This window comes from Myotis daubentonii, chromosome 2, assembly GCF_963259705.1.
Source record: "Myotis daubentonii chromosome 2, mMyoDau2.1, whole genome shotgun sequence".
Taxonomy (NCBI): domain Eukaryota; kingdom Metazoa; phylum Chordata; class Mammalia; order Chiroptera; family Vespertilionidae; genus Myotis; species Myotis daubentonii.
The window spans coordinates 128,667,517-128,689,329 of record NC_081841.1 but is presented as its reverse complement, the minus strand read 5'-3'; the positions used below and the strand labels follow the sequence as shown (position 1 = coordinate 128,689,329).

The following is a 21,813-nucleotide window of genomic DNA, read 5'->3' as shown; positions in this document are numbered from 1 at the left end:
TCATAAAAGCCCTTTGAAATGTCAGCTATTACCCCATTTTGCAGATGAAGTGATTAAAGCATGGGGCGGGTAAACTCAGCCAATGTCACATATTTCCTAAGTGTTAGGACTGGGTTTGAATCCAGGTTTGTCTGAAAATAAGCCCATGTTCCTCGGCTGCTGTACTCCACTGTTTTGTGTAAAACTGTTTTAAAACTATCGGTATTTTGTTTTTTTGCTTCTTGATTAAGAAAAGTGCCATCATTTCCTGGAAAAACAAAAATCTTAGGATGTAGTTTGAACTTCATCTTATTTGATTATGCATATATTTGTATCTACACTAATAAAAGAGAAAAATGGTAATTGGCGTACGACGATACCCTTTTCATTGGCTAATCAGGGCTATATGCAAATTAACTGCCAACTATGATTGGCAGTTAACTGCCAACTAAGATTGGCAGTTAACTGCCAACAAGATGGCGGTTAATTTGCATATGTAGGCACAATGCAGGGAGGCGAAAGGGAAAGCAGGAAGAAGCCCCCTGCCACTGACAGTGATCGGAAACCCAGGGGGGAGCTAAGAGCTGGGGGGCAGGGCAAAGGCGGCCCTGGGGCTGCCTTTGCCCTGCCCCCCAGCCATGATCGGAGAATCAGGCGCCTTTGCCGCCCTGGCCAGTGAGAGCAGGAAGTAGGGGTGGAGCCAGCGATGGGAGCTGGACACGGTCGAAGCTGGCAGTCCTGGGAGCTAGGGGTCCCTTGCCTGGGCCTAAAGCGGAGCCCACGATCGCGGGGCCGCTGCAGCTGCGGGTCCCCGCTGCCCGAGCCGGACGCCTCAGCCAGAGGCGTTAGGCCTGGGCAGGGGCGGAGCCTGCAACCGCGGGGAGCTGGGGGTCCCCTGCCCGGGCCTGACGCCTCTGCCGGAGGCCTCAGGCCTGGTCAAGGGGCCGATCCGGTGATTGGTGATCGGAGGGTGATGAGGGTCAACTCCTCTGGCCGAGGCATCAGGCCTGGGCGGGGGGCGGAGCCGGGGATTGGGGGGATATGATGGTCCCCTAGCCCAGGCCTGAAGCCTGGGTCAGAGGCGTCAGGCTTGGGCGGGGGGTGGAGCAAGCGATCAGAGGGAGATGGGGGTCCCCTGCCCAGGCATGATTCCTGGGCCAGAGGCCTCAGGCCTGGGCGGGGGCCAGAGCCAGTGATCGGGGGGAGATGGGGGTCCCCTGTCCAAGCCTGACACCACTGGCGGAGGCATCAGGCCTGGGCAAGGGGCCGATCAGGCGATCAGAGGGTGATGGGGGTCTACGCCTCTGGCTGAGGCATCAGGCCTGGGCAAGGGGCAGAGCCAGCAATCGGAGGGGGCTGGGGGCAGAACCAGTGATGGGGGGAAATGAGGCCTGGGCAAGGGGCCGATCCTGTGATTGGAGGGTGATGGGGGGCAGGCTGGGCTGAGGGACACCCCCCCCCCCCACCCAGTGCACGAATTTCGTGCACTGGGCCCCTAATGTGTATATAATTACGTATGTGTGTGTATCATATAGTACAGGTCCTGGCACTGTAGAAAATCAATTTTATTATTTTTAATAAATATATGAAAGAGGAACAAGTGTAGATTTTTTTGTTTGTTCCCCCAAAGGAAGTAACTTCATTCTGATTATAAAAGTTATATATGCTCTTTTTGTCAACAACTGCAAAAAAGACAACACTCAAAGATGAACTAGAAAGTGAAAATTCCCATTACCTTCACCACTCACTCAATGACAGCATTGTTATATTCGTTAGGGTTGTCTTATAAAAGAAAAAACTGACTATATAGACCACTTGTAGCTGGTCATAAAGGGCATGATTTATATTAGTTACAAATAGAGTACACTAGAGGTTTTAGGGACATCATAACTGACACTCATTGTCAGATGCTGTATAGAAACTTTCCAATCCTAGATGCTGGTTTTGCCCAATCTGGTTCTGTACTAGTTGTATTCTTTTTGCTAATGGGGAGAACCTACCTGTGTGTAGGTTCCTAATCCCCTAGGCTCTATTTCCTTGACCCTAGAACCTGTTCCCCTGCTTACATCATGGTTCTTACAGTGTGAGGAGTGGTGTCACCGCCAAAGCTAGAGTGTTTTCCTGACCTAAGAGAAGTCTCAGGACTCTAAGTCGTTGTTTTCATTCTGTGTCTTCTAAGCAAATCAGCCTACCACACTCTTCTCCCATCTTCTCTTCCCATTCTCTACTTGTACCTTGTTTGCCTTCCTCCCTCTTAAAAGCATTTAGGGAGTTGGCCATGGGGAATCCTTGTCATCATGTCATTGTCAGCAATTCAGCAGGAGCTTTATGAGGTAGGAGTTTTAATCAGGACACAGGAAAGTTCTCAACCAACAGGATTCACATTTAGGATTAGTTGTCAGTGTTGTTAGGTAAATATCATGAACTGTAGTCTGAGTGATAGCTGCATTGTTTGGCAAGGATGAACTTAAGAGATTTGGACCCAGAACAGCATGCTGCCACATCTCTGCTAGTGTTTGACAAGGTACATTCCTTGAGTGAGGCCATCTGCATCAGTACCCTTCTTTCCAACTTTTCTTTAATATTAAATATTCAACTTTGCTTGCATTTGTTGTTCTCAGTAGTTTGGCTGATGTTGGGGTGTGGGGAAGGGAGGTTGGTGGTAAAGGTACAATTGGCAGATTCAGAATTCATCCCACTCCTTCCTTTTAGCAGAGGCAGAATTTCTTTTCTTTTATTTATCTTTATTGTTGAAAGTATTACATATGTCCCCCTTTCCCCCAATCGGCCCCTTCTGGCCCTCTCCTGTCCCTTACCCAGGCCTCCGCTACTCTATTATCTGTGTCCATTGGTTATGCATATAAATTCTCTGGTTAATGTCTTCTACCTGCCCCACCCCAGAATTTCTTAATAAAACCTTTTTATTTTGAAGTAAATTGTTCCAACCAGGCAGAAATGATAGATTATATTTTGCATTTAAATCTCAAACCAAGAAAGCAAGTCCAACTTGTTAGAATTGAGATTGAACATTATACTTCATGATTTCTGTTTTTCTTTCTTTCCTTCTCCCTCTTTCACTCCTTTCCAAAGCATCTACATGCTTTCCTCCTTACCTAAGCTAAGCTGTTCCAGGAGTTGACTGTAGATCAAAAGTTCACATACAGCATTTTAAAACCCAGAAGATAGAAACTGAGTTAATGGAAATGCTTTGTTTGATTTTGTGTGCTTGGGTGGGAGAATAAAATTATCCCCATAGGAGAAAGTGCTATGAAATAGATGGGAACGTTAAAGACCTAAGATGTGATTTCTCTTAGCAAGTGTTCCTCAGTTGTCCTCCAGAATAGTGATCAAAGTATTAGACTTTGTGATTTATATTTTACAAAATGTTTAAACTACCTGTTATTCTTTCTTTATTTGCTAGTAACTTGTGACTTTTAAAGTTGGTTGTAAGTTGCATAGCACTAACTTAATTTTGTGACAGAAAGGAAAGAAGGTAGCCAGGGCATCTGGACTGTTGAAGAAGAAAGGTGTAAGAGTTGGGTTTATACCCACGATCGTGTGTTTATTTATAATCAAATGCTGGTGGGAAAATCAACCATTAAAAATTAAGTTCCTAAGATTTAGACCTGTTTCTTTGTGTATATATTGCCTTTCATGATGGGGGTGTGTGTGTGTGTTGTGTGGTGGAGGGAGTGTTGTATATGGAATTATGGGGGAGCCAGATGTCATCTCAGTTTATCCTCACAGCAATGAAGTCGACCCCATGGGTCAGTCTTGGTCCAGGATCTCATAAACACCTACCACAGTACTGACTACTCGACTAACAAGTAAATTGTTGTAGCTTTATCCAAGTTTCTGTTGAACAGTGCATGGCTACATTTGCAAGGCATTATTTCCTTTAATTTCCCTTCAGCTGTTTTTAAAAAACAACCTGAAAGATATTAATGGTTGAGCCTAGACAATGACCTCAAGAAACAAAAATAATCCTTTAAAGAAGTAAGAACTAAATTTGTTTGCCAAATGTTGTAAAGGATGGATAAAGTATGAAAAAAAACACTAGACTGCACGAAGGGAGAGTTTTAAAATTTGTTTTAAAAACAAATGGTCACTGCTTCAGTATACTGCCCTCCTAACTATGAAAAAAAATCACAGATTATGCCATGAGTTTCAAAACAACCAAGTAGTATGCAAATCATAAGACAAAAGCAAACAGCTGCTTTAATAGAAAACCTTAAACCAGGGGTGGGCAAACTTTTTGACTCGAGGGCCACAATGGGTTCTTAAACTGGACCGGAGGGCCGGAACAAAAGCATGGATGGAGTGTTTGTGTGAACTAATATAAATTCAAAGTAAACATCATTACATAAAAGGGTACGGTCTTTTTTTTCAATAGTTTTATTCGGGCCGGATCCGGCCCACGGGCCGTAGTTTGCCCACGGCTGCCTTAAACATTTCTCAAGGCTGCCCTAACCGCATCAAGCTCTCCACAAAAGCTGCAGGAGCATCATGTTGAGGGGATGGAATTAAGGGCATCTTTCTGGGTTGGCAAGAACCAGACCAAAAGATAGCACCTCCCTCAGATACTTTTGCTTATCAACAAAAATGTATTTGCAAAAATAATACAGACACCCCCACATTTAAATTTTTGAATAATCAAAAATATCTGCTTTCCAAGCGGAGCACAGACTCTCCTCTCCCATCATCTCATGGGAAGGCCCTTTCCTCTAGGTTCCAGGTTATAACTTGATTCTGATCTTTCAGTTGCTCTCCTGGGTGTGACATGCAGAATAAAATACATGCTCCAACCTTGCTTTTTCAAGTTCGCTCCTACCTTATTTCCCCCTCTTTCTATGCCTGAATTCAAATACAGTCACACTTACCTCTTCATTCTTCTCTAGACATGTCTTGTTAGTGCTTTTAAAACATTGTTTTCACAAATACTAAGAGCTAATCTTTAAAAAAAAATTTTTTTGTTGATTTCAGAGAGGAAGGGAGAGGGAGAGAGAGATAGGAACATCAACGATGAGAGAGAATCATTGATTGGCTGCCTCCTACATGCCCCCCACTAGGGATCGAGCCCAAAACCCAGGCATGTGCCCTTGACCGAATTCGAACCTAGGATCCTTCAGTCCGCAGGCCGACGCTCTATCTACTGAGCCAAACAGGCTAGGCCAGTGGTTCTCAACCTTCCTAATGCCGCGACCCTTTAATACAGTTCCTCATGTTGTGGTGACCCCAACCATAAAATTATTTTCGTTGCTACTTCATAACTGTAATTTTGCTACTGTTATGAATGGTAATGTAAATATCTGATATGCAGGATGTATTTTCATTGTTACAAATTGAACATACTTAAAGCATAGTGATTAATCACAAAAACAGTATGTAATTATATATGTGTTTTCCGATGGTCTTAGGCGACCCCTTTGAAAGGGTCGTTCGACCCCCAAAGGGGTCGCGACCCACAGGTTGAGAACCGCTGGGCTAGGCCCTAACAGCTAATCTTTATTGGGCACTCCACACACTGAGCATTTATTTAGTTCAGTGATTCAATAAGATAAATATTCTAAAATTGCATAGTACTCCAGCTTAATTTATAGCTACTTTGAGGACTAAAATGGTTATCCATTATATTCAATATATTGTCTTAATGAATTGTTTGAAGAAAATGTGTCATGGACTTTTTTAAAAAAATGTTTAAAATATAAAACAACTTATTTTTTTGGGGGGGGGGGGCTGGGTAGGATTGCCCTAGAGCAGTGGTTCGCACTCAAGCCCGTCATTAGTGGCGGTGCACATTCAGAAATCAGGATTTTAGAAAGATTCCCAGGTGATTCTAATGTGCAGCCAAGGTTGAGAACCATTGCCCTAGAGAATAATTTTTTCCAACTTTGTTCAGCCACTAACAGTTCTCCATTACAATCTTATATAGGTTTTCAGAATTCAACTAAATTTCTTTTTTTGGTAATAAAAATTTAAAGACAGTGAATTAATATTAAACACTGTTCATAGTTGTTTATGTATCTTCAGTAATGGGGCTAACAACTTCTAGAAAACCTTGCTTTTTTTTGTTCCAGAATATCAGGAATTTCTAGAATTCTCTAATATACTTGAAATTGTTAGCATCTTTTACATTTTTAATATGCATGTGCAATTTTCAAACATATTCTCATTTAATCTTCACAATGCTTCTTTGGGTTATGGTGATAAGGCAGACATCATTTAACTTGCTCAGATTCGCAAATTGAGTAAATGACCTAACCTGGACAGAATATAGGCCCTTGACTTTTGGGAAGACCCTTAATACTGAAGTATATTGACAGATGTATAATATTAAGAAATTGGAGAAAAGGCACCTGGGAATATACTAATGCACATACTGTGGTAAAAATTGTACTGTGGTTCCGCGTATCCTCGAATGTAGTAGTTTGGAAGAGATACAAAACATTTGTGCTGCTTGCAAGAATCCAGCCACAGTGGTTGCTGTTCACAGTTCCCTTTTGGAGTAAAGTCAGAGTGATAACACTGACAACAGTGAGCACGAAAGGAATTGAATGTGCACTGCCACTAACGACGGGCTTGAGTGAGAATGTCTAACTTTGTATTGGTTTGAATCCTAAGAAATGGTTTATTTAATAATTTATTCATCCTTCCTTTGCTAGTTTCCCTCTAAAAATTTAAGATAGAGCTAACTGTACAAATTTCTCTGTGTTGTTTTTTTTAACCCCAAACAACAAATGTGTTTGTGTGCAATCAATGCATTTATAATGATATTCATAACTATCAAAAGTAGCTGTGAAGTTATTGTCTTTGGGGATTTATAAACATAGTCTTGTACTTTGAATTCTTAGGTACACTATTGTTGATGTTTCCAAAGAAGGCATGAATTCAAACTACAGCATTAGAGTAAAAAGTTTAATACAAAGAAAATATTCCAGATGGTAAGATTTGCTAATCACTCAAGTGAGGATCCTTTTTATTCTGACTTTGTCTCTTCTCTCTGGAATATAGACTAGCCTAGCCCTGGGGATGAGCTAAAAAATAATGGAACCCAAAGGATTCGTAGTGGAATATACCCAGGTTATCTAAATCTGGTTTCAGGGCCAATTCCTCCCAGCATCCTCTGAGCCCAGGAATGATCTTGGCATGAAGCACATTCTTCCAGGGTGGCTTAGGTCTTGACTAGAGACCTGACTTGGGCTGCAAGTCCTGGTGGGCAACACTAGCATAAATATGCTTCCTTCTGGTAGAGGGTCAGTGACAACAGAGGGGTGAGGGAGCACTTCTCAGGCTCCTTTCCTGTTCAGTTGATGCAGAGTTTTCAAACAGGTGAAAATGCTGCTCACAGTGTTTACATTGGGGAGGAAACTTGGAGTCTTAAAATAAGCATAGCACCATAGTGTTGTGAGAGCCTGTGGACAAATGGTGCTTGTGAAGTTAAGTGTAGGCCTCAGATACAGACAGTCTTTGATAGTAGGGAGATGTAGTTTTAGGGTGGACATATGTGGAAGACCTAATGCTATTTCATACTTAATAGTATAGTGTAAATGTAATTTTTAACTTTTATATGCACTGGGAAGCAAAAAGTTGTTGTGATTCACTTTATTGCGATGTTTGCTTTATTATGGTGGTTTGGGTTTGCAAGTGAATTTTTCTAGCTATTTGACATGGGGACCAGCTCTTAAGAATTTTTGGGAGGTTGCCCCAAAACAATGTATACTAACTAATCACAAATCATTGTTTCATTAGGCTCCTTAGCCAGAAGTACAAACCAGGATAAACTGGTTTTCAAGATTCTGTACAACTAAGAAAACTACATTGCAAATAATTTAGAGTGTTGTATTTTCATTGAAATTTGTTGTTCTTTTTGTAATCTGGATTTATTGTATCTGAGTCCCAAAACAGAAAAACACACACATAAACCTAGAATTTGTACTTTTAAATTCTATTTACTAAGAGTAACAGTGCTTGGTAAATAGATTATGAGTTTGGTAGATTCATTTTCCCCAGGTTTTCCAGACAGCAAACATATTTAGGATAAAATAACAATTCTAGCTCTAACCGGTTTGGCTTAATGGATAGAGCGTCGGCCTGCGGACTCAAGGGTCCCCGGTTCGATTCTGGTCAAGGGCATGTACCTTGGTTGCAGGCACATACCCAGTAGGTAGTGTGCAGGAGGCAGCTGATTGATGTTTCTCTCTCATCAATGTTTCTCTCTATCCCTCTCCCTTCCTCTCTGTAAGAAATCAATAAAATATATAAAAAAAAAACACACAATTCTAGATAGTTCATCCTATAGTAGGATATTATTCTAAAAATTTTAATCTAGGTTTCAGTATTCTTGCCTTTGAATTTATATTCATGAGAGCTTTTCGTTGACTCATACAGTATATATTTTTGATTTCAGAGAGGAAGGGAGAGGGAGAGAGATAGAAACATCAATGATGAGAGATAATCATTGATTCGTTGCCTCCTGCACACACCCCTACTGAGGATTGAGCTCACAACCCAGGCATGTACCCTGACTGGGAATCAAACTATGGCCTTCTGGTTCATAGGTCGATGTTCAAACACTGAGCCACACAGGCTAGGTGACATTAGCAACTTTTATGGAGGTTGTAGAAGGAAAGTGATTAAGATAAGTGACTCATGACCTGGAAGAAGGAAAGATGCTTGTATCTAAGGTTTCAACCTCACCTGGTTTGTTTCTGGGTTTTGTCTTTTAGGGTTCCTGATTTCTGATAGATAGTGTAAAAAGCACATGGCAATAAATGGCACAGGAAAGACTTCCAGTTTCACATTCTGAAAATTAAAGGATTTGCCCTTCCTTTCATGAAATGGTACCTTTCTTTGAAATGGGATTTTCCTGTGGAACACAGCAAGGGAAGTCACTGTTATTTTTAATTATGACCTTCTGAGAAGCAAAAGCTTGAGATAGTTTTAATATCATGAAGAGAATTTTTGGTTCTATCCTTTAGGATTTTTTCTTAAATTCTATATATATGAGGTTACTGGCTAATTTGTGACTCTGAAATATTTTGGCTTTTGACTAAGCTGAGAGCTTATTAAAGATCAAACCGTGGAGCATTGTCTGTTTTCTCTCTGGCCCTCCTGTGCTATGTGTTTGTTTTCTAATACTACAGTCATTCACTTGTAACTCATCTCTTTACCAATATGTTCTTGAAATCCCCTACCTCTTGGGGCTTGTTCTTTGTGAAGTAAAGGGTGGTGTGTAACTAGTGTGTGAGAAGAAATGAGAAAGAGCATCAAAAGTATCATCTATAACAGTGATGGCAAACCTTTTGAGCTCGGCGTGTCAGCATTTTGAAAAACCCTAACTTAATTCTGGTGCTGTGTCACATATAGAAAATTTTTTATATTTGCAACCATAGTAAAACAAAAGATTTATATTTTTGATATTTATTTTATATATTTAAATGCCATTTAACAAAGAAAAATCAACCAAAAAAAATGAGTTCGCGTGTCAGAGGTGTCATAGATTTGCCATCACTGATCTATACTAATAAAAGCCTAATATGCTAATTAGACTGGAAGTACTTCCAGACGAAGCTGGGGCTGCGAGGGCCAAACCCCTTGCATGAATTTCGTGCATTGGGCGTCTAGTTGTAATAATAATTGCCATTTTGAATATAATCTGTCATCAGTCAGTTGGTGTATCTCCTTTTTGGACATACATATATGCTTGCATAGGTCACCCAAAAAGTTAATAGAACACACTAGTTAAATGATCAAATTTTTAAATTTAATATCTTCTTAAGAGGAGAAAACAATTTTTGTGTAAAAGAAGGATTTCAGCTCAGTTAGGAGGACATAAAACAAGCCTGAGGAAGGCTAGCTGCCTGTTAAGCAGGAAGCTTGTGAGGAATGATGTTTATTCAAGTTGTAATCATTCATGATGGCTTAAAAATTCCTGTTTATATACCTCTTTACTGTCTATCAGTAAATAACCAACCTTTATTTCCTCAGCCTTGCTCCAGGTGATGGGCACTTTCCATGTATATTATGCCTGTTAGTCCCTAGCAATCCCTTGTAACACTTATTTCTGGTTTACAGATGTCAAGACTCAGGCTGAGTGAGAACAGGTGATTTACTCAGAGTGACTCTGAAATCAGCCTGACCTTGGCTTCCACCTTCCTATGCGCCTCCCCCAGACAAAAAGTTTCATGGCACTTAAGAGTGTTTACATTTGTCTTCTTGGTATTTACGTAGTGCATAATCTCCCACATGGTTGGTTTTTATTTTAAGTAGAAGCTACTTTAATGTAGTCGTATTTTCCTTCCTTTTGGAATGACCTGAGTCAGAGAGAAAGCTTTTTAGGGTAAGTGTGTATCTTTACCTGTTTGAGAATCAATAGCTAAGAATTGGTTTGGTAAGGGGAGGGACATTATATGTTCTTTTTAAAAATATATATATATTGATTTTTTTACAGAAAGGAAGGGAGGGGGATAGAGAGTTAGAAACATTGATGAGAGAGAAACATCGATCAGCTGCCTCTTGCACACCTCCTACTGGGGATGTGACCTCAACCAAGGTACATGACCTTGCCCGGAATCGAACCTGGGACCTTTCAGTCCTCAGGCTGACGCTCTATCCACTGAGCCAAACCGGTTAGGGTGACATTGCATGTTAATTCTTGTTTTATATTCTTCTAGGAAGAAAGCCCCATTCGGTTCTGCTTTTTTTGTAAATGAGCATACATAAGCTTTTCATCTGCATTTTCATCTTCCTGAATTCTGTCTTTCCTAATATAAAATGAGGGTGTTAGGCCAGATCACCTCCAGCTCAAAAGTGTTATGAGGCTGCAAGACCTCTGTCTACAGCCCTGGGATTACTGGAGGAGCCTGAATCCTCAGTATTAGTAGGTTGTGTGACCAGCCTTTGGGATCATTAATGTTTAGGCAAGAGGGACAGGTTTCTGGGAAATGAAATCAACCTTAAGAAAGGAAAGCTGAATGTCGGGCCTAATGTGTAAGCTTGTAGGTTAGCTGTTTACAGCAGATCTTACAACATTTTTTAAAGTTAAATTTATATGTTGTCTATTGATAATGTACGTCCATTGACATCACTTGTAAAAACTATTGGCAAAATGTGACCTTTTCTTTGTTTGCAAGCAAAATGGATTATTTTGCAAAGTTGTTTTATTAGCAACTCTAATGGGAACTGTTGTGTAGAGATTATTCCTACTTTCTCCTTAGTTTGTTTTCACTTGTAGAAGTTCAGGAAGAGATGGTGTGAAAGAGAGGAAGCAGGAGGAGGGAGTAAAGTTCATACCAGGAGTACACAAAACAATCACACACACTGACAAAGTTCACAGAAATTAGATAAAATGTTTATGGAAAAATCTAGTTTAGCTAGCATTTTGAAAGAATTTCTAGAATTCCAAATTCATTTAGTATGTATCCCAGTGTCTCGGAAATTCTTTTGTTTGGCTTGATGAGTGTTGCTCATACCTACCCCCTCTCAGGGTCATGGGCAGCTCTAGGCTGTGGTGGACTCTGAGGACCTTTCCATTTTCTTTGTGGGTTCCCACAACCTCTTTATACAAACTTTCCCCAGGGCTATGTGCATATCTGAAATTCACACTTCAGCTGCTGCCCACAAAGAGTAACCACTAGAATTAAAAGCAAGTTATGTTTTTAAAATTTATTACCCATACTGGCAGAAAACAAGTTTTGTAAACTAGTATTTGTAAACAGAATTATTTCCCCTCCCATAAGATGCACACATGTAACCCCAGTCTTCTTAACCAAAGTCTTAAAACCTTGGTCTGAGTTCTAGCTGGGCAGTTAATTTTTTGACCCTCAGTTTTCCCTTTCCTGAAACTGGGCCAATAATACCTGCTTTATATGGTACCCCTCAAGGATGGAAAGAGATGGTGTATTGAAAGCAGTTTGTAAAATCTATAAGGTAATATAGATATAAAGTATGAAGACCCAGGTTTCATAAGCAGGATGTGTTCAGGGTCAGTGCTGGTATTGTTTTAGTTTGGTTAAACACAGAAACCAGAGAAGTCTTAATACTGCTAAGCAGAAAGAAAAGTGGAGCACAGCAGTGATGGGAAGACCCATGGATGAGAGGTGGTGGTCTCCACATACAGCGATGGGCAGGCTAGATGGATCCCTAGCTGCAGCTCAGGTCAAAAGATACGATTCAGGGTCAGCATCCACGGAAGCCCTGGGTAGTAAGTGTCAGGGCAGGGAGGAGAGGAGAGGTGCAAACCTAGGGTCGGACCAGAACATTTCTACAACCCAGGACTGGGGCGCCAAAGCGTTTGCTAGACTTGACTCTAGGACTAGTTCTGTCCCCTTGGTTTTCTTTGTTGGAGTGTCTAGTCTACTGGAAGTCTCTTCTAATAAGCCTAGTGGTCTTAAATGTGCTTGTAAAAATTGTATACCCTTTTGATACTACATTTATTCATTTATACTATAGCAGTATATCGTGTATATTATATAACACATTTGCAAATATAAATTTTTAAAAATGAGATAAAAAACAAGTAAATGAAAGGTATAATGATTTCTGCTTAACACCTTAATGGCTGGCTGATTATTGCTTTAGATAGTGGTGGTGCTAAGAGGATGGGGGTCGGGGAAGGGGCAGTTCCTATCCTGTTTCCTCAGGGTCTCTAGGGGCCATATTCTTTAGCCAGGCAGGTGGTGGGCCAGCAGAGCTCAGTTGTAACCATTCTCCACAGAGATGCCAGATGTTCAAGTAGCCCTGCTCTGATACCAGCCACTTCCTTGTCACACACTGGCTGCATTCAGAGAGCCCACAGCTGTATGTGATGCTCACACACAAGACTAGGCAGCAATACTTTAAAAAGAATTCTGATGACACTGACCAGCAAGTGTGTTTACAGATGAGCTTTAGTATCTGAAGTAGTACATTAACATCCGAGACACTATCTAGTGAATATCTTAACTCTTAGCTGCAAACTGGTCTATTTTTCTAGTAACTAACATGTAAAAGCCTCATGTTAGTAGAAACAGTGCAAGATATTAAAGAAATGAGACTGATGTTTATAATCTAGATAAGTCTCTAAAATGTAGACATGTTATTTTCTAGATGCCATCAGCTAATTTTGATTGAGGTAAGCACTTAACATGTGTTATCTCATTTAATCTTCACAATAGCCCTGTAAATGTAGGAACTGTTAATCCATTCAACAGATACTTGAGTGCCTTCTTGGTGATGGAGCTGTGAGGATACAGTGTAACATGAAGACAGACCCTGAGCTCATGCAGCTTACAGTATAGTGGGGAGCCAGACATGCCCCCAAGGGACCAGGCATAGCAGAATCATGATTATGGTGAGTAAACAAGGTCCTGTGTTAGAGAGCTGCATGATGGGTGGGGTTATCAGGAAATGCTTCAGGAAAGAAGGGATGCTTGGGCTGAGACCTAAGTTGGTAGGGGTGGGCATAGGTGGGGGGTGACCTCTGATGGGAAAAAGTCGATGCTCCTGAACAGTCCTTTTTGTGCATCGATTTCTGTCCTTAGTGTGCATTTAGGTAGATCATAAAACCTAGAGGGCAGAATCTGTGTCTAATTCTTTCTTTTGTCCTTTGCTGCACGCAGCAGAAAATAGGTCCCAGTACATGTTAACTGGTATGAATTGGTACATGGATGGATGGATAAAAGGTTTGTTAGACTACACTTCCTTGTAATGTTTTGGGGCTGTAAATAAACAATAACTATTGACTGTATCTTGTGTGTAGGGCATATTAGGGGATTTGAGATTAGGAAATACAAATAAACTTTAGCCCTGTGCCCTTTAAGGAACTTGGAATCCAGTCTGTAGAGCACATAAAACCAAACACCTGAGACTTAGAAATAGCCAGCAGAGAAGGTTGAACAAGCAAGTGCGTATCTTGTCCACGATACCCCTTCACCACATAATCCATGGAGTTTATTGGGTCAGGCTTCCCAAGAAGAATGTAGTGCACTGTTTGGAGGGCCAGGTAAGCAGATGGCAGGGTAGAGTCAGGGAGCAGTTTGCAGAGGGAGGTATGTTCAGAGAAAAGAAAGCTCTGCATTATCAGAAACCTGTGGCAGCAGAGAAATACAGCTAGTGGAGAGGAAATATGCTGACTTGCCTTTTTCTTCAATGGTTTTATGCAGAAACTCAGGATTTGGGTAAGTGGTTTGCAGTGCATGAGTTTTTTGTCCTCACACCCTGCCTTTTTCCTTACAAAATAGTTGTCATAGTTCAAGAATTGACTATCTCAGAGCACTGACAGTGCATGTGGTTCTGCTTCATGGCTCCATGGATGAACTACACTTTCCTCTGGCCTTGGTCATGTCCGGCAGAGACTTGCAGACATAACATCATTAAATAGCAACACAGTTTTTACAAGATTTACCTATTCAACACCCCCAACCTTATCCCCCTGGAAATCATAGCTTCTTTAATGTCCTGCTGGCTATGTGAAAAACAGGAATTTATGTAACAAGCCCTGCACAGAAAACCTTTTCCTGTTCGGAAAATTTTTTTTTAATTGTTGGCAAAGTTAGGAGACAGCTCCGTTACTCAAAGAGCGACCTCAAATGTCCTCTTAGAAAAATATGTAGCATAATGTTTTGATAAGTAAGGGATTGCTGTGGGACCTTTTTTTGTAAGTCTAATTAGTGAGTTAATGTATGTCCCAGCTGAATTAGTGAATGCTTCCTGAAAATTTTTTTAAGATTTCATCATCATGTATTCTGCAGTCCTATTAAAAAAAAAAAAAGGCCCCCCAATTGCAGTTGCAAATGATCTGATCTAATTATAAATGTTGTGGAGCTGCAGGGCTCTCCCCCTCCCCACTTCCTCACTTTCCTTGCCAGTCATCGAAGACAGCCAGGAAGTTACTATTTAGGAAGATCTTCTCCCTTAATCATTAACTAAATGTGACAAGCTTCCTTTTCTCTAGAGATTTCTTCATTGTAGCTTATGTGTGTGACTGTTATGTAGAACAAGGTAGCCATGATGGAACATTATGCAGATGTCCAGACTTTGACAATATAGAACAGGTCACAGGGTCAGAGTACTTGACTCCATTCTGGTCTACACCAGGGACAGGCTTGCTTCTTTAAGGAGGAATTTGGAACTTGGTTTGCTGGTGTTGGTTGGCCCAGCAGATGAGGCTGTGGCTGTGGGAGCGTGTGTGTATGTGTAAGACCTTCCCATAAGGAGTGTCATGGGAGTGAAATAGGAAACATAGTTCTTGGGAAACGTAGTACTTGGCCTCTTTTAGAAAGTATTGAGTTTGGGGACAGATCCATAGGTGGAAAGGAAGAGGAAAGTCTTGGGAACAAAGAATGCTCCCTGTCATTCACTTGACACACCTGCCCACCATCCAGGCTGAAGACCCTGTTCAGGGCCATTTCTGACCCACACTCTCTGTGTGCCCTGGCAGAAGGGCTTGTCACATAGCTTCTGTGTTACAGCCCTTGGGTGGAATGTAGTACAGAGGGTCAGAGGGCATTCTGAAATGTGGATTTCTCAGCCCCGACTGTTGGGCCTCACTCTGACTTTTCAAAAAAATATATATTTTTTTATTGATTTCATAGATGAAGGGAGAGGGAGAGAGAGGGAGAAATATCAATGATGAGGGAGAATCATTGATTGGCTGCCTCCTGCACACCCACTACTGGGGATCGAGCCCACAACTTGGGCATATGCCCTTGACTGGAATCAAACCTGGGACCTTTCAGTCTGCAGGCCAACGCTCTATCCATTGAGCCAAACCGGCTAAGGCCTCACTCAGACTTTTAAATCTCCTTTAAGAAAGTGAAAAAAATTTTCCTCATTTTGTTTTCTACCTTCTTTCAATGAGAAAAAAAGTTGAGCTTATGGTTTGTGTTGGAGCTCCAGCCTTGTCCTTCCTTCGTTCTGGTGCATTGGTTGGCATGTCGGTGGCATGAGGATGTGGGCATTGTGGCTGCATCCTGGGGTGACCACAAATCCAGCCAGGGTCTTTTCATGGTCAAGGAAAGGGGTGATGGGTCCAGGGAGCTCAGTCAGCTGGGCCATGTGCTCAGCCCTGTTCCCAAAGTTCTAGGATACTTGGGAGAATCTTGTTCCTGGACTTGGGATTGGGGTCTGGATGAGCAGGTAGGGAGAGTTTACTTTGTGCCCTGTCCTGTGCTGGGAACAAAAAGATGTAAGTCTAAGTCCTCTGGTTGAGGAGCCCACTTTTCCTTTTCCATATGTCCCAGGAGCTCTCTGGATGCTGGCACATATGGAAAAGGAAAAGTGGGCCCAGTAGGGGAGTCAAATTGGAGCTTCCTTGTTTGCAGCCCAGCTTTGCTGCTTTTACTGTAACTTAAGACTGTCTCCAGCTCCCTTCACTGTGTGTTTGGAGTTGTGGATTTGTGTTTGTAATACCTCCTACTCACACCCTAGTGAATAAGAGGAAGGAAATAGAGCTTAGCCTGGTGAAAACTTGTGTCCTCAAAGATGGGATCTAATACATTCCTCTTGGTGACTATTACTGTGTACCAGACACCCCTGAGCATTTTATATACCACTAGGGGCCCAGTGCATGAATTTGTGCACTTTGAAAGGAACAGTGGGTTTTGAGGCTGTGGTGGGCACAGGGGCAGGTCTCGGCCCATCCTCCACGCCCCCGCCTGGCCCCTCCCACCGTGTCCCCAGTCCCCTGTCTGCCAGCAGCTCCAGAGCTGGCAGCAGGTGCGAGCAGCCACTGCTCACACCCCCACTTATTGATGGTGTCGAGCGAGTGATTGGGACCTGCAGCAGGTGCGAGTGGGGCCAGCGCCGGCAACAGGTGCGAGCGCCTGGCGGGACCACTGCGCGTAGGAGCAAAGAATTTTCATTAACCACCAGAGGCTTGCCCGAATGACAGCGACGGTGCCCCGCCTTGGTCTGGTGCCCCCGCTCACCTGCTCCACCATCCTGCTGCAGCCGATGCCCACCATGTTCTGTGCGCACCCTCTGGTGGTCAGCACACATCATAGTGACGGATTGTTCGGTTGCTCCATCATTCGATCTATTTGCATATTTATTAGTGTTGTATAGAGAGAGAGAAGGTCCAAGGGATTTCAGGCGGTTATGTAGCCAGTAAGTAGCAGAGCCACCTAAATGTTGAAAAAAGGCTGATTTCTCTCTACAAATTGTCCTAGCAGTACAGGTGGCACAGTTCAGTCATGGAGCTGTACCTAGCAGGTTGAAATCTCAAGCTGTTTGTACTCTCCATGCCTTCCTCCTTTCCCAGGTTGTCTTTTTGGATAGAGCATAACTTCTGATGCAGTGTCCTTGGATTAGTTGATGCATACTACTGGTTATTTTTGGGAGAAGGGGGTGGCAAATAACACCCGAATTTAAATTTTTCTTCAGGGGATGGAGGGCAGCTCAGCTTTCTAAAATTTAAAAAAAAGTGACCATTTTTTTTCTTATATTCACCTGTATTTGCCTAATGGATATTTCGGGCTTAAATGAATCTAAGTCTTAGAGTTTTCAGGGTTTTAATTCTTGACTAAGAATATATGCTGCTTCATTTATTTCTTTTCCATAATCATGTAGGCCCAGTAATGCAAAACTTCTCACTTTAAGTAAATGACATATGTGCAACCTTATGGAATTGGCAGTAGTTTTAGGGATAATAGAGTGGAAAGAGTTTTTATAGCACTTTGTTAGGAAGTACTATTTGCATACCACTGATTATAAACAAAATGTAAGTGGTTTTAAAACCAGTTTCGGTAATTCCCCTATAAAATATACTTATATAAAAGAAGGTATTTATAATAATGAGTATTTAATTTTGTTCCCTCATTAAGATACAGATTTTATTTTTAAGATAAGATAATATTTTTCTCCTACAGTTTGAGCTCTTTTATAGTGGGGTTCAGAACCACTCTGACCGTATGGGTTGAAATCTGTACTTCCATGTGGTTGGAGAAGTACTGTATTTCTAACACGATGTTTTTGCTTTACAGAATTCAATTCGTCATAATCTGTCCCTGCACAGCAAGTTCATCCGTGTGCAAAATGAAGGAACTGGAAAAAGTTCTTGGTGGATGCTCAACCCAGAAGGAGGCAAGAGTGGAAAATCCCCCAGGAGAAGAGCTGCATCCATGGACAACAACAGTAAATTTTCCAAGAGCCGCGGCCGAGCCGCCAAGAAAAAAGCATCCCTCCAGTCTGGTCCAGAGGGTGCCGGGGACAGCCCAGGGTCTCAATTCTCCAAGTGGCCTGCCAGTCCTGGCTCTCACAGCAATGACGACTTTGATAACTGGAACACATTTCGCCCTCGAACTAGCTCAAATGCTAGTACTATTAGTGGGAGACTTTCTCCCATTATGACCGAACAGGATGATCTTGGAGATGGCGACGTGCATTCAATGGTGTACCCACCCTCTGCTGCAAAGATGGCTTCTACTCTGCCCAGTCTGTCAGAGATAAGCAATCCCGAAAACATGGAAAACCTTTTGGATAATCTCAACCTTCTGTCATCACCACCGTCATTAACTGTTTCAACCCAATCTTCACCTGGTGCCATGATGCAACAGACACCATGCTACTCCTTTGCACCGCCAAACACCAGCTTGAATTCACCCAGTCCAAATTACCAAAAATATACCTATGGCCAATCCAGCATGAGCCCTTTGCCCCAGATGTCAATGCAAACACTTCAGGACAATAAATCGAGCTATGGAGGTATGAATCAGTATAATTGTGCACCAGGACTCTTGAAGGAGTTACTTACTTCTGATTCTCCTCCCCATAATGACATTATGGCGCCAGTTGATCCTGGGGTGGCTCAACCTAACAGTAGGGTCCTGGGCCAGAATGTGTTGATGGGCCCTAATCCGGTCATGCCAAGCTATGGCAGCCAGGCATCTCATAACAAAATGATGAATCCCAGCTCCCATTCCCACCCTGGACATGCTCAGCCAACATCTGTAGTTAATGGGCGCGCCTTGCCCCATGCAGTGAACACCATGCCCCACACCTCAGGCATGAACCGCCTGGCCCCAGTGAAGACAGCTTTACAAGTGCCTCTGCCTCACCCCATGCAGATGAACGCCCTTGGGGGCTACTCTTCCATGAGCAGCTGCAACGGCTATGGCAGGATGGGCATTCTCCACCAGGAGAAGCTCCCGAGTGACCTGGACGGCATGTTTATTGAGCGCTTGGACTGCGACATGGAATCCATCATTCGGAACGACCTCATGGATGGAGATACTTTGGATTTTAATTTTGACAATGTGTTGCCCAACCAAAGCTTCCCGCATAGTGTCAAGACGACAACACATAGCTGGGTGTCAGGCTAGGAGTGAGTTATTGAGCAGGTAAGATTACCCCACTATCAAAAGACATGCAAACAGAACTTAAAAGAGAGGAATACTATAACTTGCCATCTATCTTCCATGGTTAAGACTTTCTAAAGGTCAACTAGCTACCTCTTGCAAAGAGGTATCTTATTATTCATTCTTCGCCCTTTTTATAGCTTATAAATTTTCCTTTTGAGTTTAAATACAGAACCTTCCTGTAACTGCTGTAAAGATTTTAACAGTTAGATGGCTGCATCGTTTTAGTAGCTCTTCAATAAATGAATACATTTAATAAAAATGAAATGCTGAAGGGCTTTTTAAGTGGAATTGCCCCCATTGAATGATTTCAGAGCTGTTTGAGAAAGCTCTAGCTATTTCCCCTCCCCCCAGTATGTCTGTCACTCCAACATGTTAAGTTGCATTGATTTTAATTTGGATATTTTTTATTTTGTGTGTGTTTGTTTTTTCCTTAGGCTACACTTAAAAGTACTTCAGATTGTCTGACAGCAAGAACTAAGAAGTCCAAAGATGTCCTTCATCCCATCTTTTCATTTTCTTGATTAAAAAACACACACACCAAAAACCTTTTTTATTTTATTTTTCTTTCGTCAGACTTGGCAGCAAAGACACTTTTCCTGTACAGGATGTTTGCCCAACGTTTGCAGGTTATGTGCTGCTGTAGATAAGGACTGTGCCATTGGAAATTTCATTACAATCAAGTGCCAAACTCACTACACCATATAACTGCAGAAAAGACTTTCGGATCCTGGTGTGCTTTCAAGTTTTGTATATAAGCAGTAGCTACAGAATTGTATTTGTGTGTGTTTTGTTTTTTTAAGTATATCCATTTGGTCCAAGGAAAGTTTATACTCTTTTTGTAATACTGTGATGGTCTCCTGTCCTTGATAAGTTAAACTTTTGTTTGTACTACCTGTGTTCTGCTGGACTGATGAATCACAGAGAATCAAACTCTCCATTCTGCACCTTCATTGAACAGCTTTGAACCTGTTCATTTTGCCACATAATTCCCATGAGAACCAGTAATCTGTCATCAATCTGCTGAATTAATGGACTTGTCAAACTCTTTTGGAAAAAAAAAAAAAAAGAGTAAACACCAGCCTTGTACAGGTCTTTTCTATTTTTTTTGGTTTATTTTGTTACTTGCAAATTTGTACAAACATATAAATGGTTCTAATTTCCAGATAAATGATTTTTGATGTTATTGTTGGGACTTGAGATCATTTTTGGAATAGATATTGAACTGTAATGTTTTCTTAAACCTAGAGTCTACTTTATTACAGTATACTTGTAAATTTGTAGAATTTCAGATATTTGAGACAGCATCAATAATTTTCATTTTGTATTCTAACTGGATTAGTACTAATTTTGTACGTGCTTAACTGGTTTGTACACTTTGGGATGCTGCTTGGTGATATTTCTGACTAATCTTCAAATCATTGTAATTAGTACTTGCATACTCAATGTTTCTGGCCCTATTTTGGCAGGAGAGTGATGCACAGTTTAAGGACATTTTACGTTTCATGTTTAGGAGAACTTGATAGTTTTTGTGTACGTATTTTAAAGAAATTACATCTGCTATTACTCTGTGAACTAAGCATACTGCATAGCATTGAGTCTTCTAATAGATACCTGTCTGCCTATCGTGGCAGTTACTCCTAGGAGACCTTGTAATGTTTGTAGGTCAGAAAGGGAGATCTGCATCTAACACAGTACTCCTTTCTCAAACTGGGGCTTTTAACCTACAGCCATTTTAAGCTGAGCTTCAACAAATGTTTCCCCTCATAATTCTGTGCTTCTCTGTTGGTCTAGGAGGTGGAGGTTGGTTTATAGTTCTGCCTTGAAGGGGTATGGTAACACTTCATGATTCTTTCCCTTTGTCTTGCAGATTACATAGCACACTATGGAGAGAGTAAGTCAAAGTGGGGGATTTTGAAATGTGACTTCAGTGATTTGTAGAATGCTTTGTGTTCGTGAGTACAGATGGCTACCAAATGGAAAAGAACCTGTTTAAAAACTGGGGCAATTAATTTGAAAATCAGCAAACCAGATATAAGTTTTATATTTGAAGTCTTTTAAAAGGCCTTTGCATAAGATAAGGATTTCTTTAGCCTTTAGCAACCTAAACTATAATTCTGATCATTAGATTTTAGTATTTTCCAATTACCTGTAACTGACAGACCAAGTCAGTTGGCTTTGTGTCTCACTTACAGTATTGGTATTTTCAAGACATGTGGATGCCTGAAGTCAGCAAAATAAAATGAACAGCTGAACAAAAATGTTCCTCTTGCCTGCTGGAGAAGGTTCTGATTTCTGTGTACTTAGCCCTAATCACATTTGCTTTGTCTTATCTGTGATTTGTATCTCTGTTGGCTTGGTTTTTCCTACACGTTTAACAAGAATATAAGTGTCCCTGATAGATTTCCTATAGGAGGCCAGCTCTATGATAAGCTTCCCACTGTAACTTCTACTATTTTGGAAATTCATTAAACAACCACCTCTCTAACCATCTTCATTG

General features: G+C 41.5%; 1 protein-coding gene across 1 annotated transcript in view; it reads left to right on the top strand.

Moving 5' to 3' along the window:
- FOXO1 (forkhead box O1) overlaps nt 1-20,389 on the top strand; it is a 105,810-nt gene extending 85,421 nt beyond the window's left edge. Inside the window, exons 2-3 of the mRNA XM_059684508.1 lie at nt 17,940-19,295; nt 19,751-20,389. Of these exons, the coding sequence (XP_059540491.1) occupies nt 17,940-19,277 (1,338 nt within the window). The 3' untranslated portion in view covers nt 19,278-19,295; nt 19,751-20,389. The remainder of the gene's footprint in view (nt 1-17,939; nt 19,296-19,750) is intronic.
- Nucleotides 20,390-21,813: the final 1,424 nt, after the last annotated feature.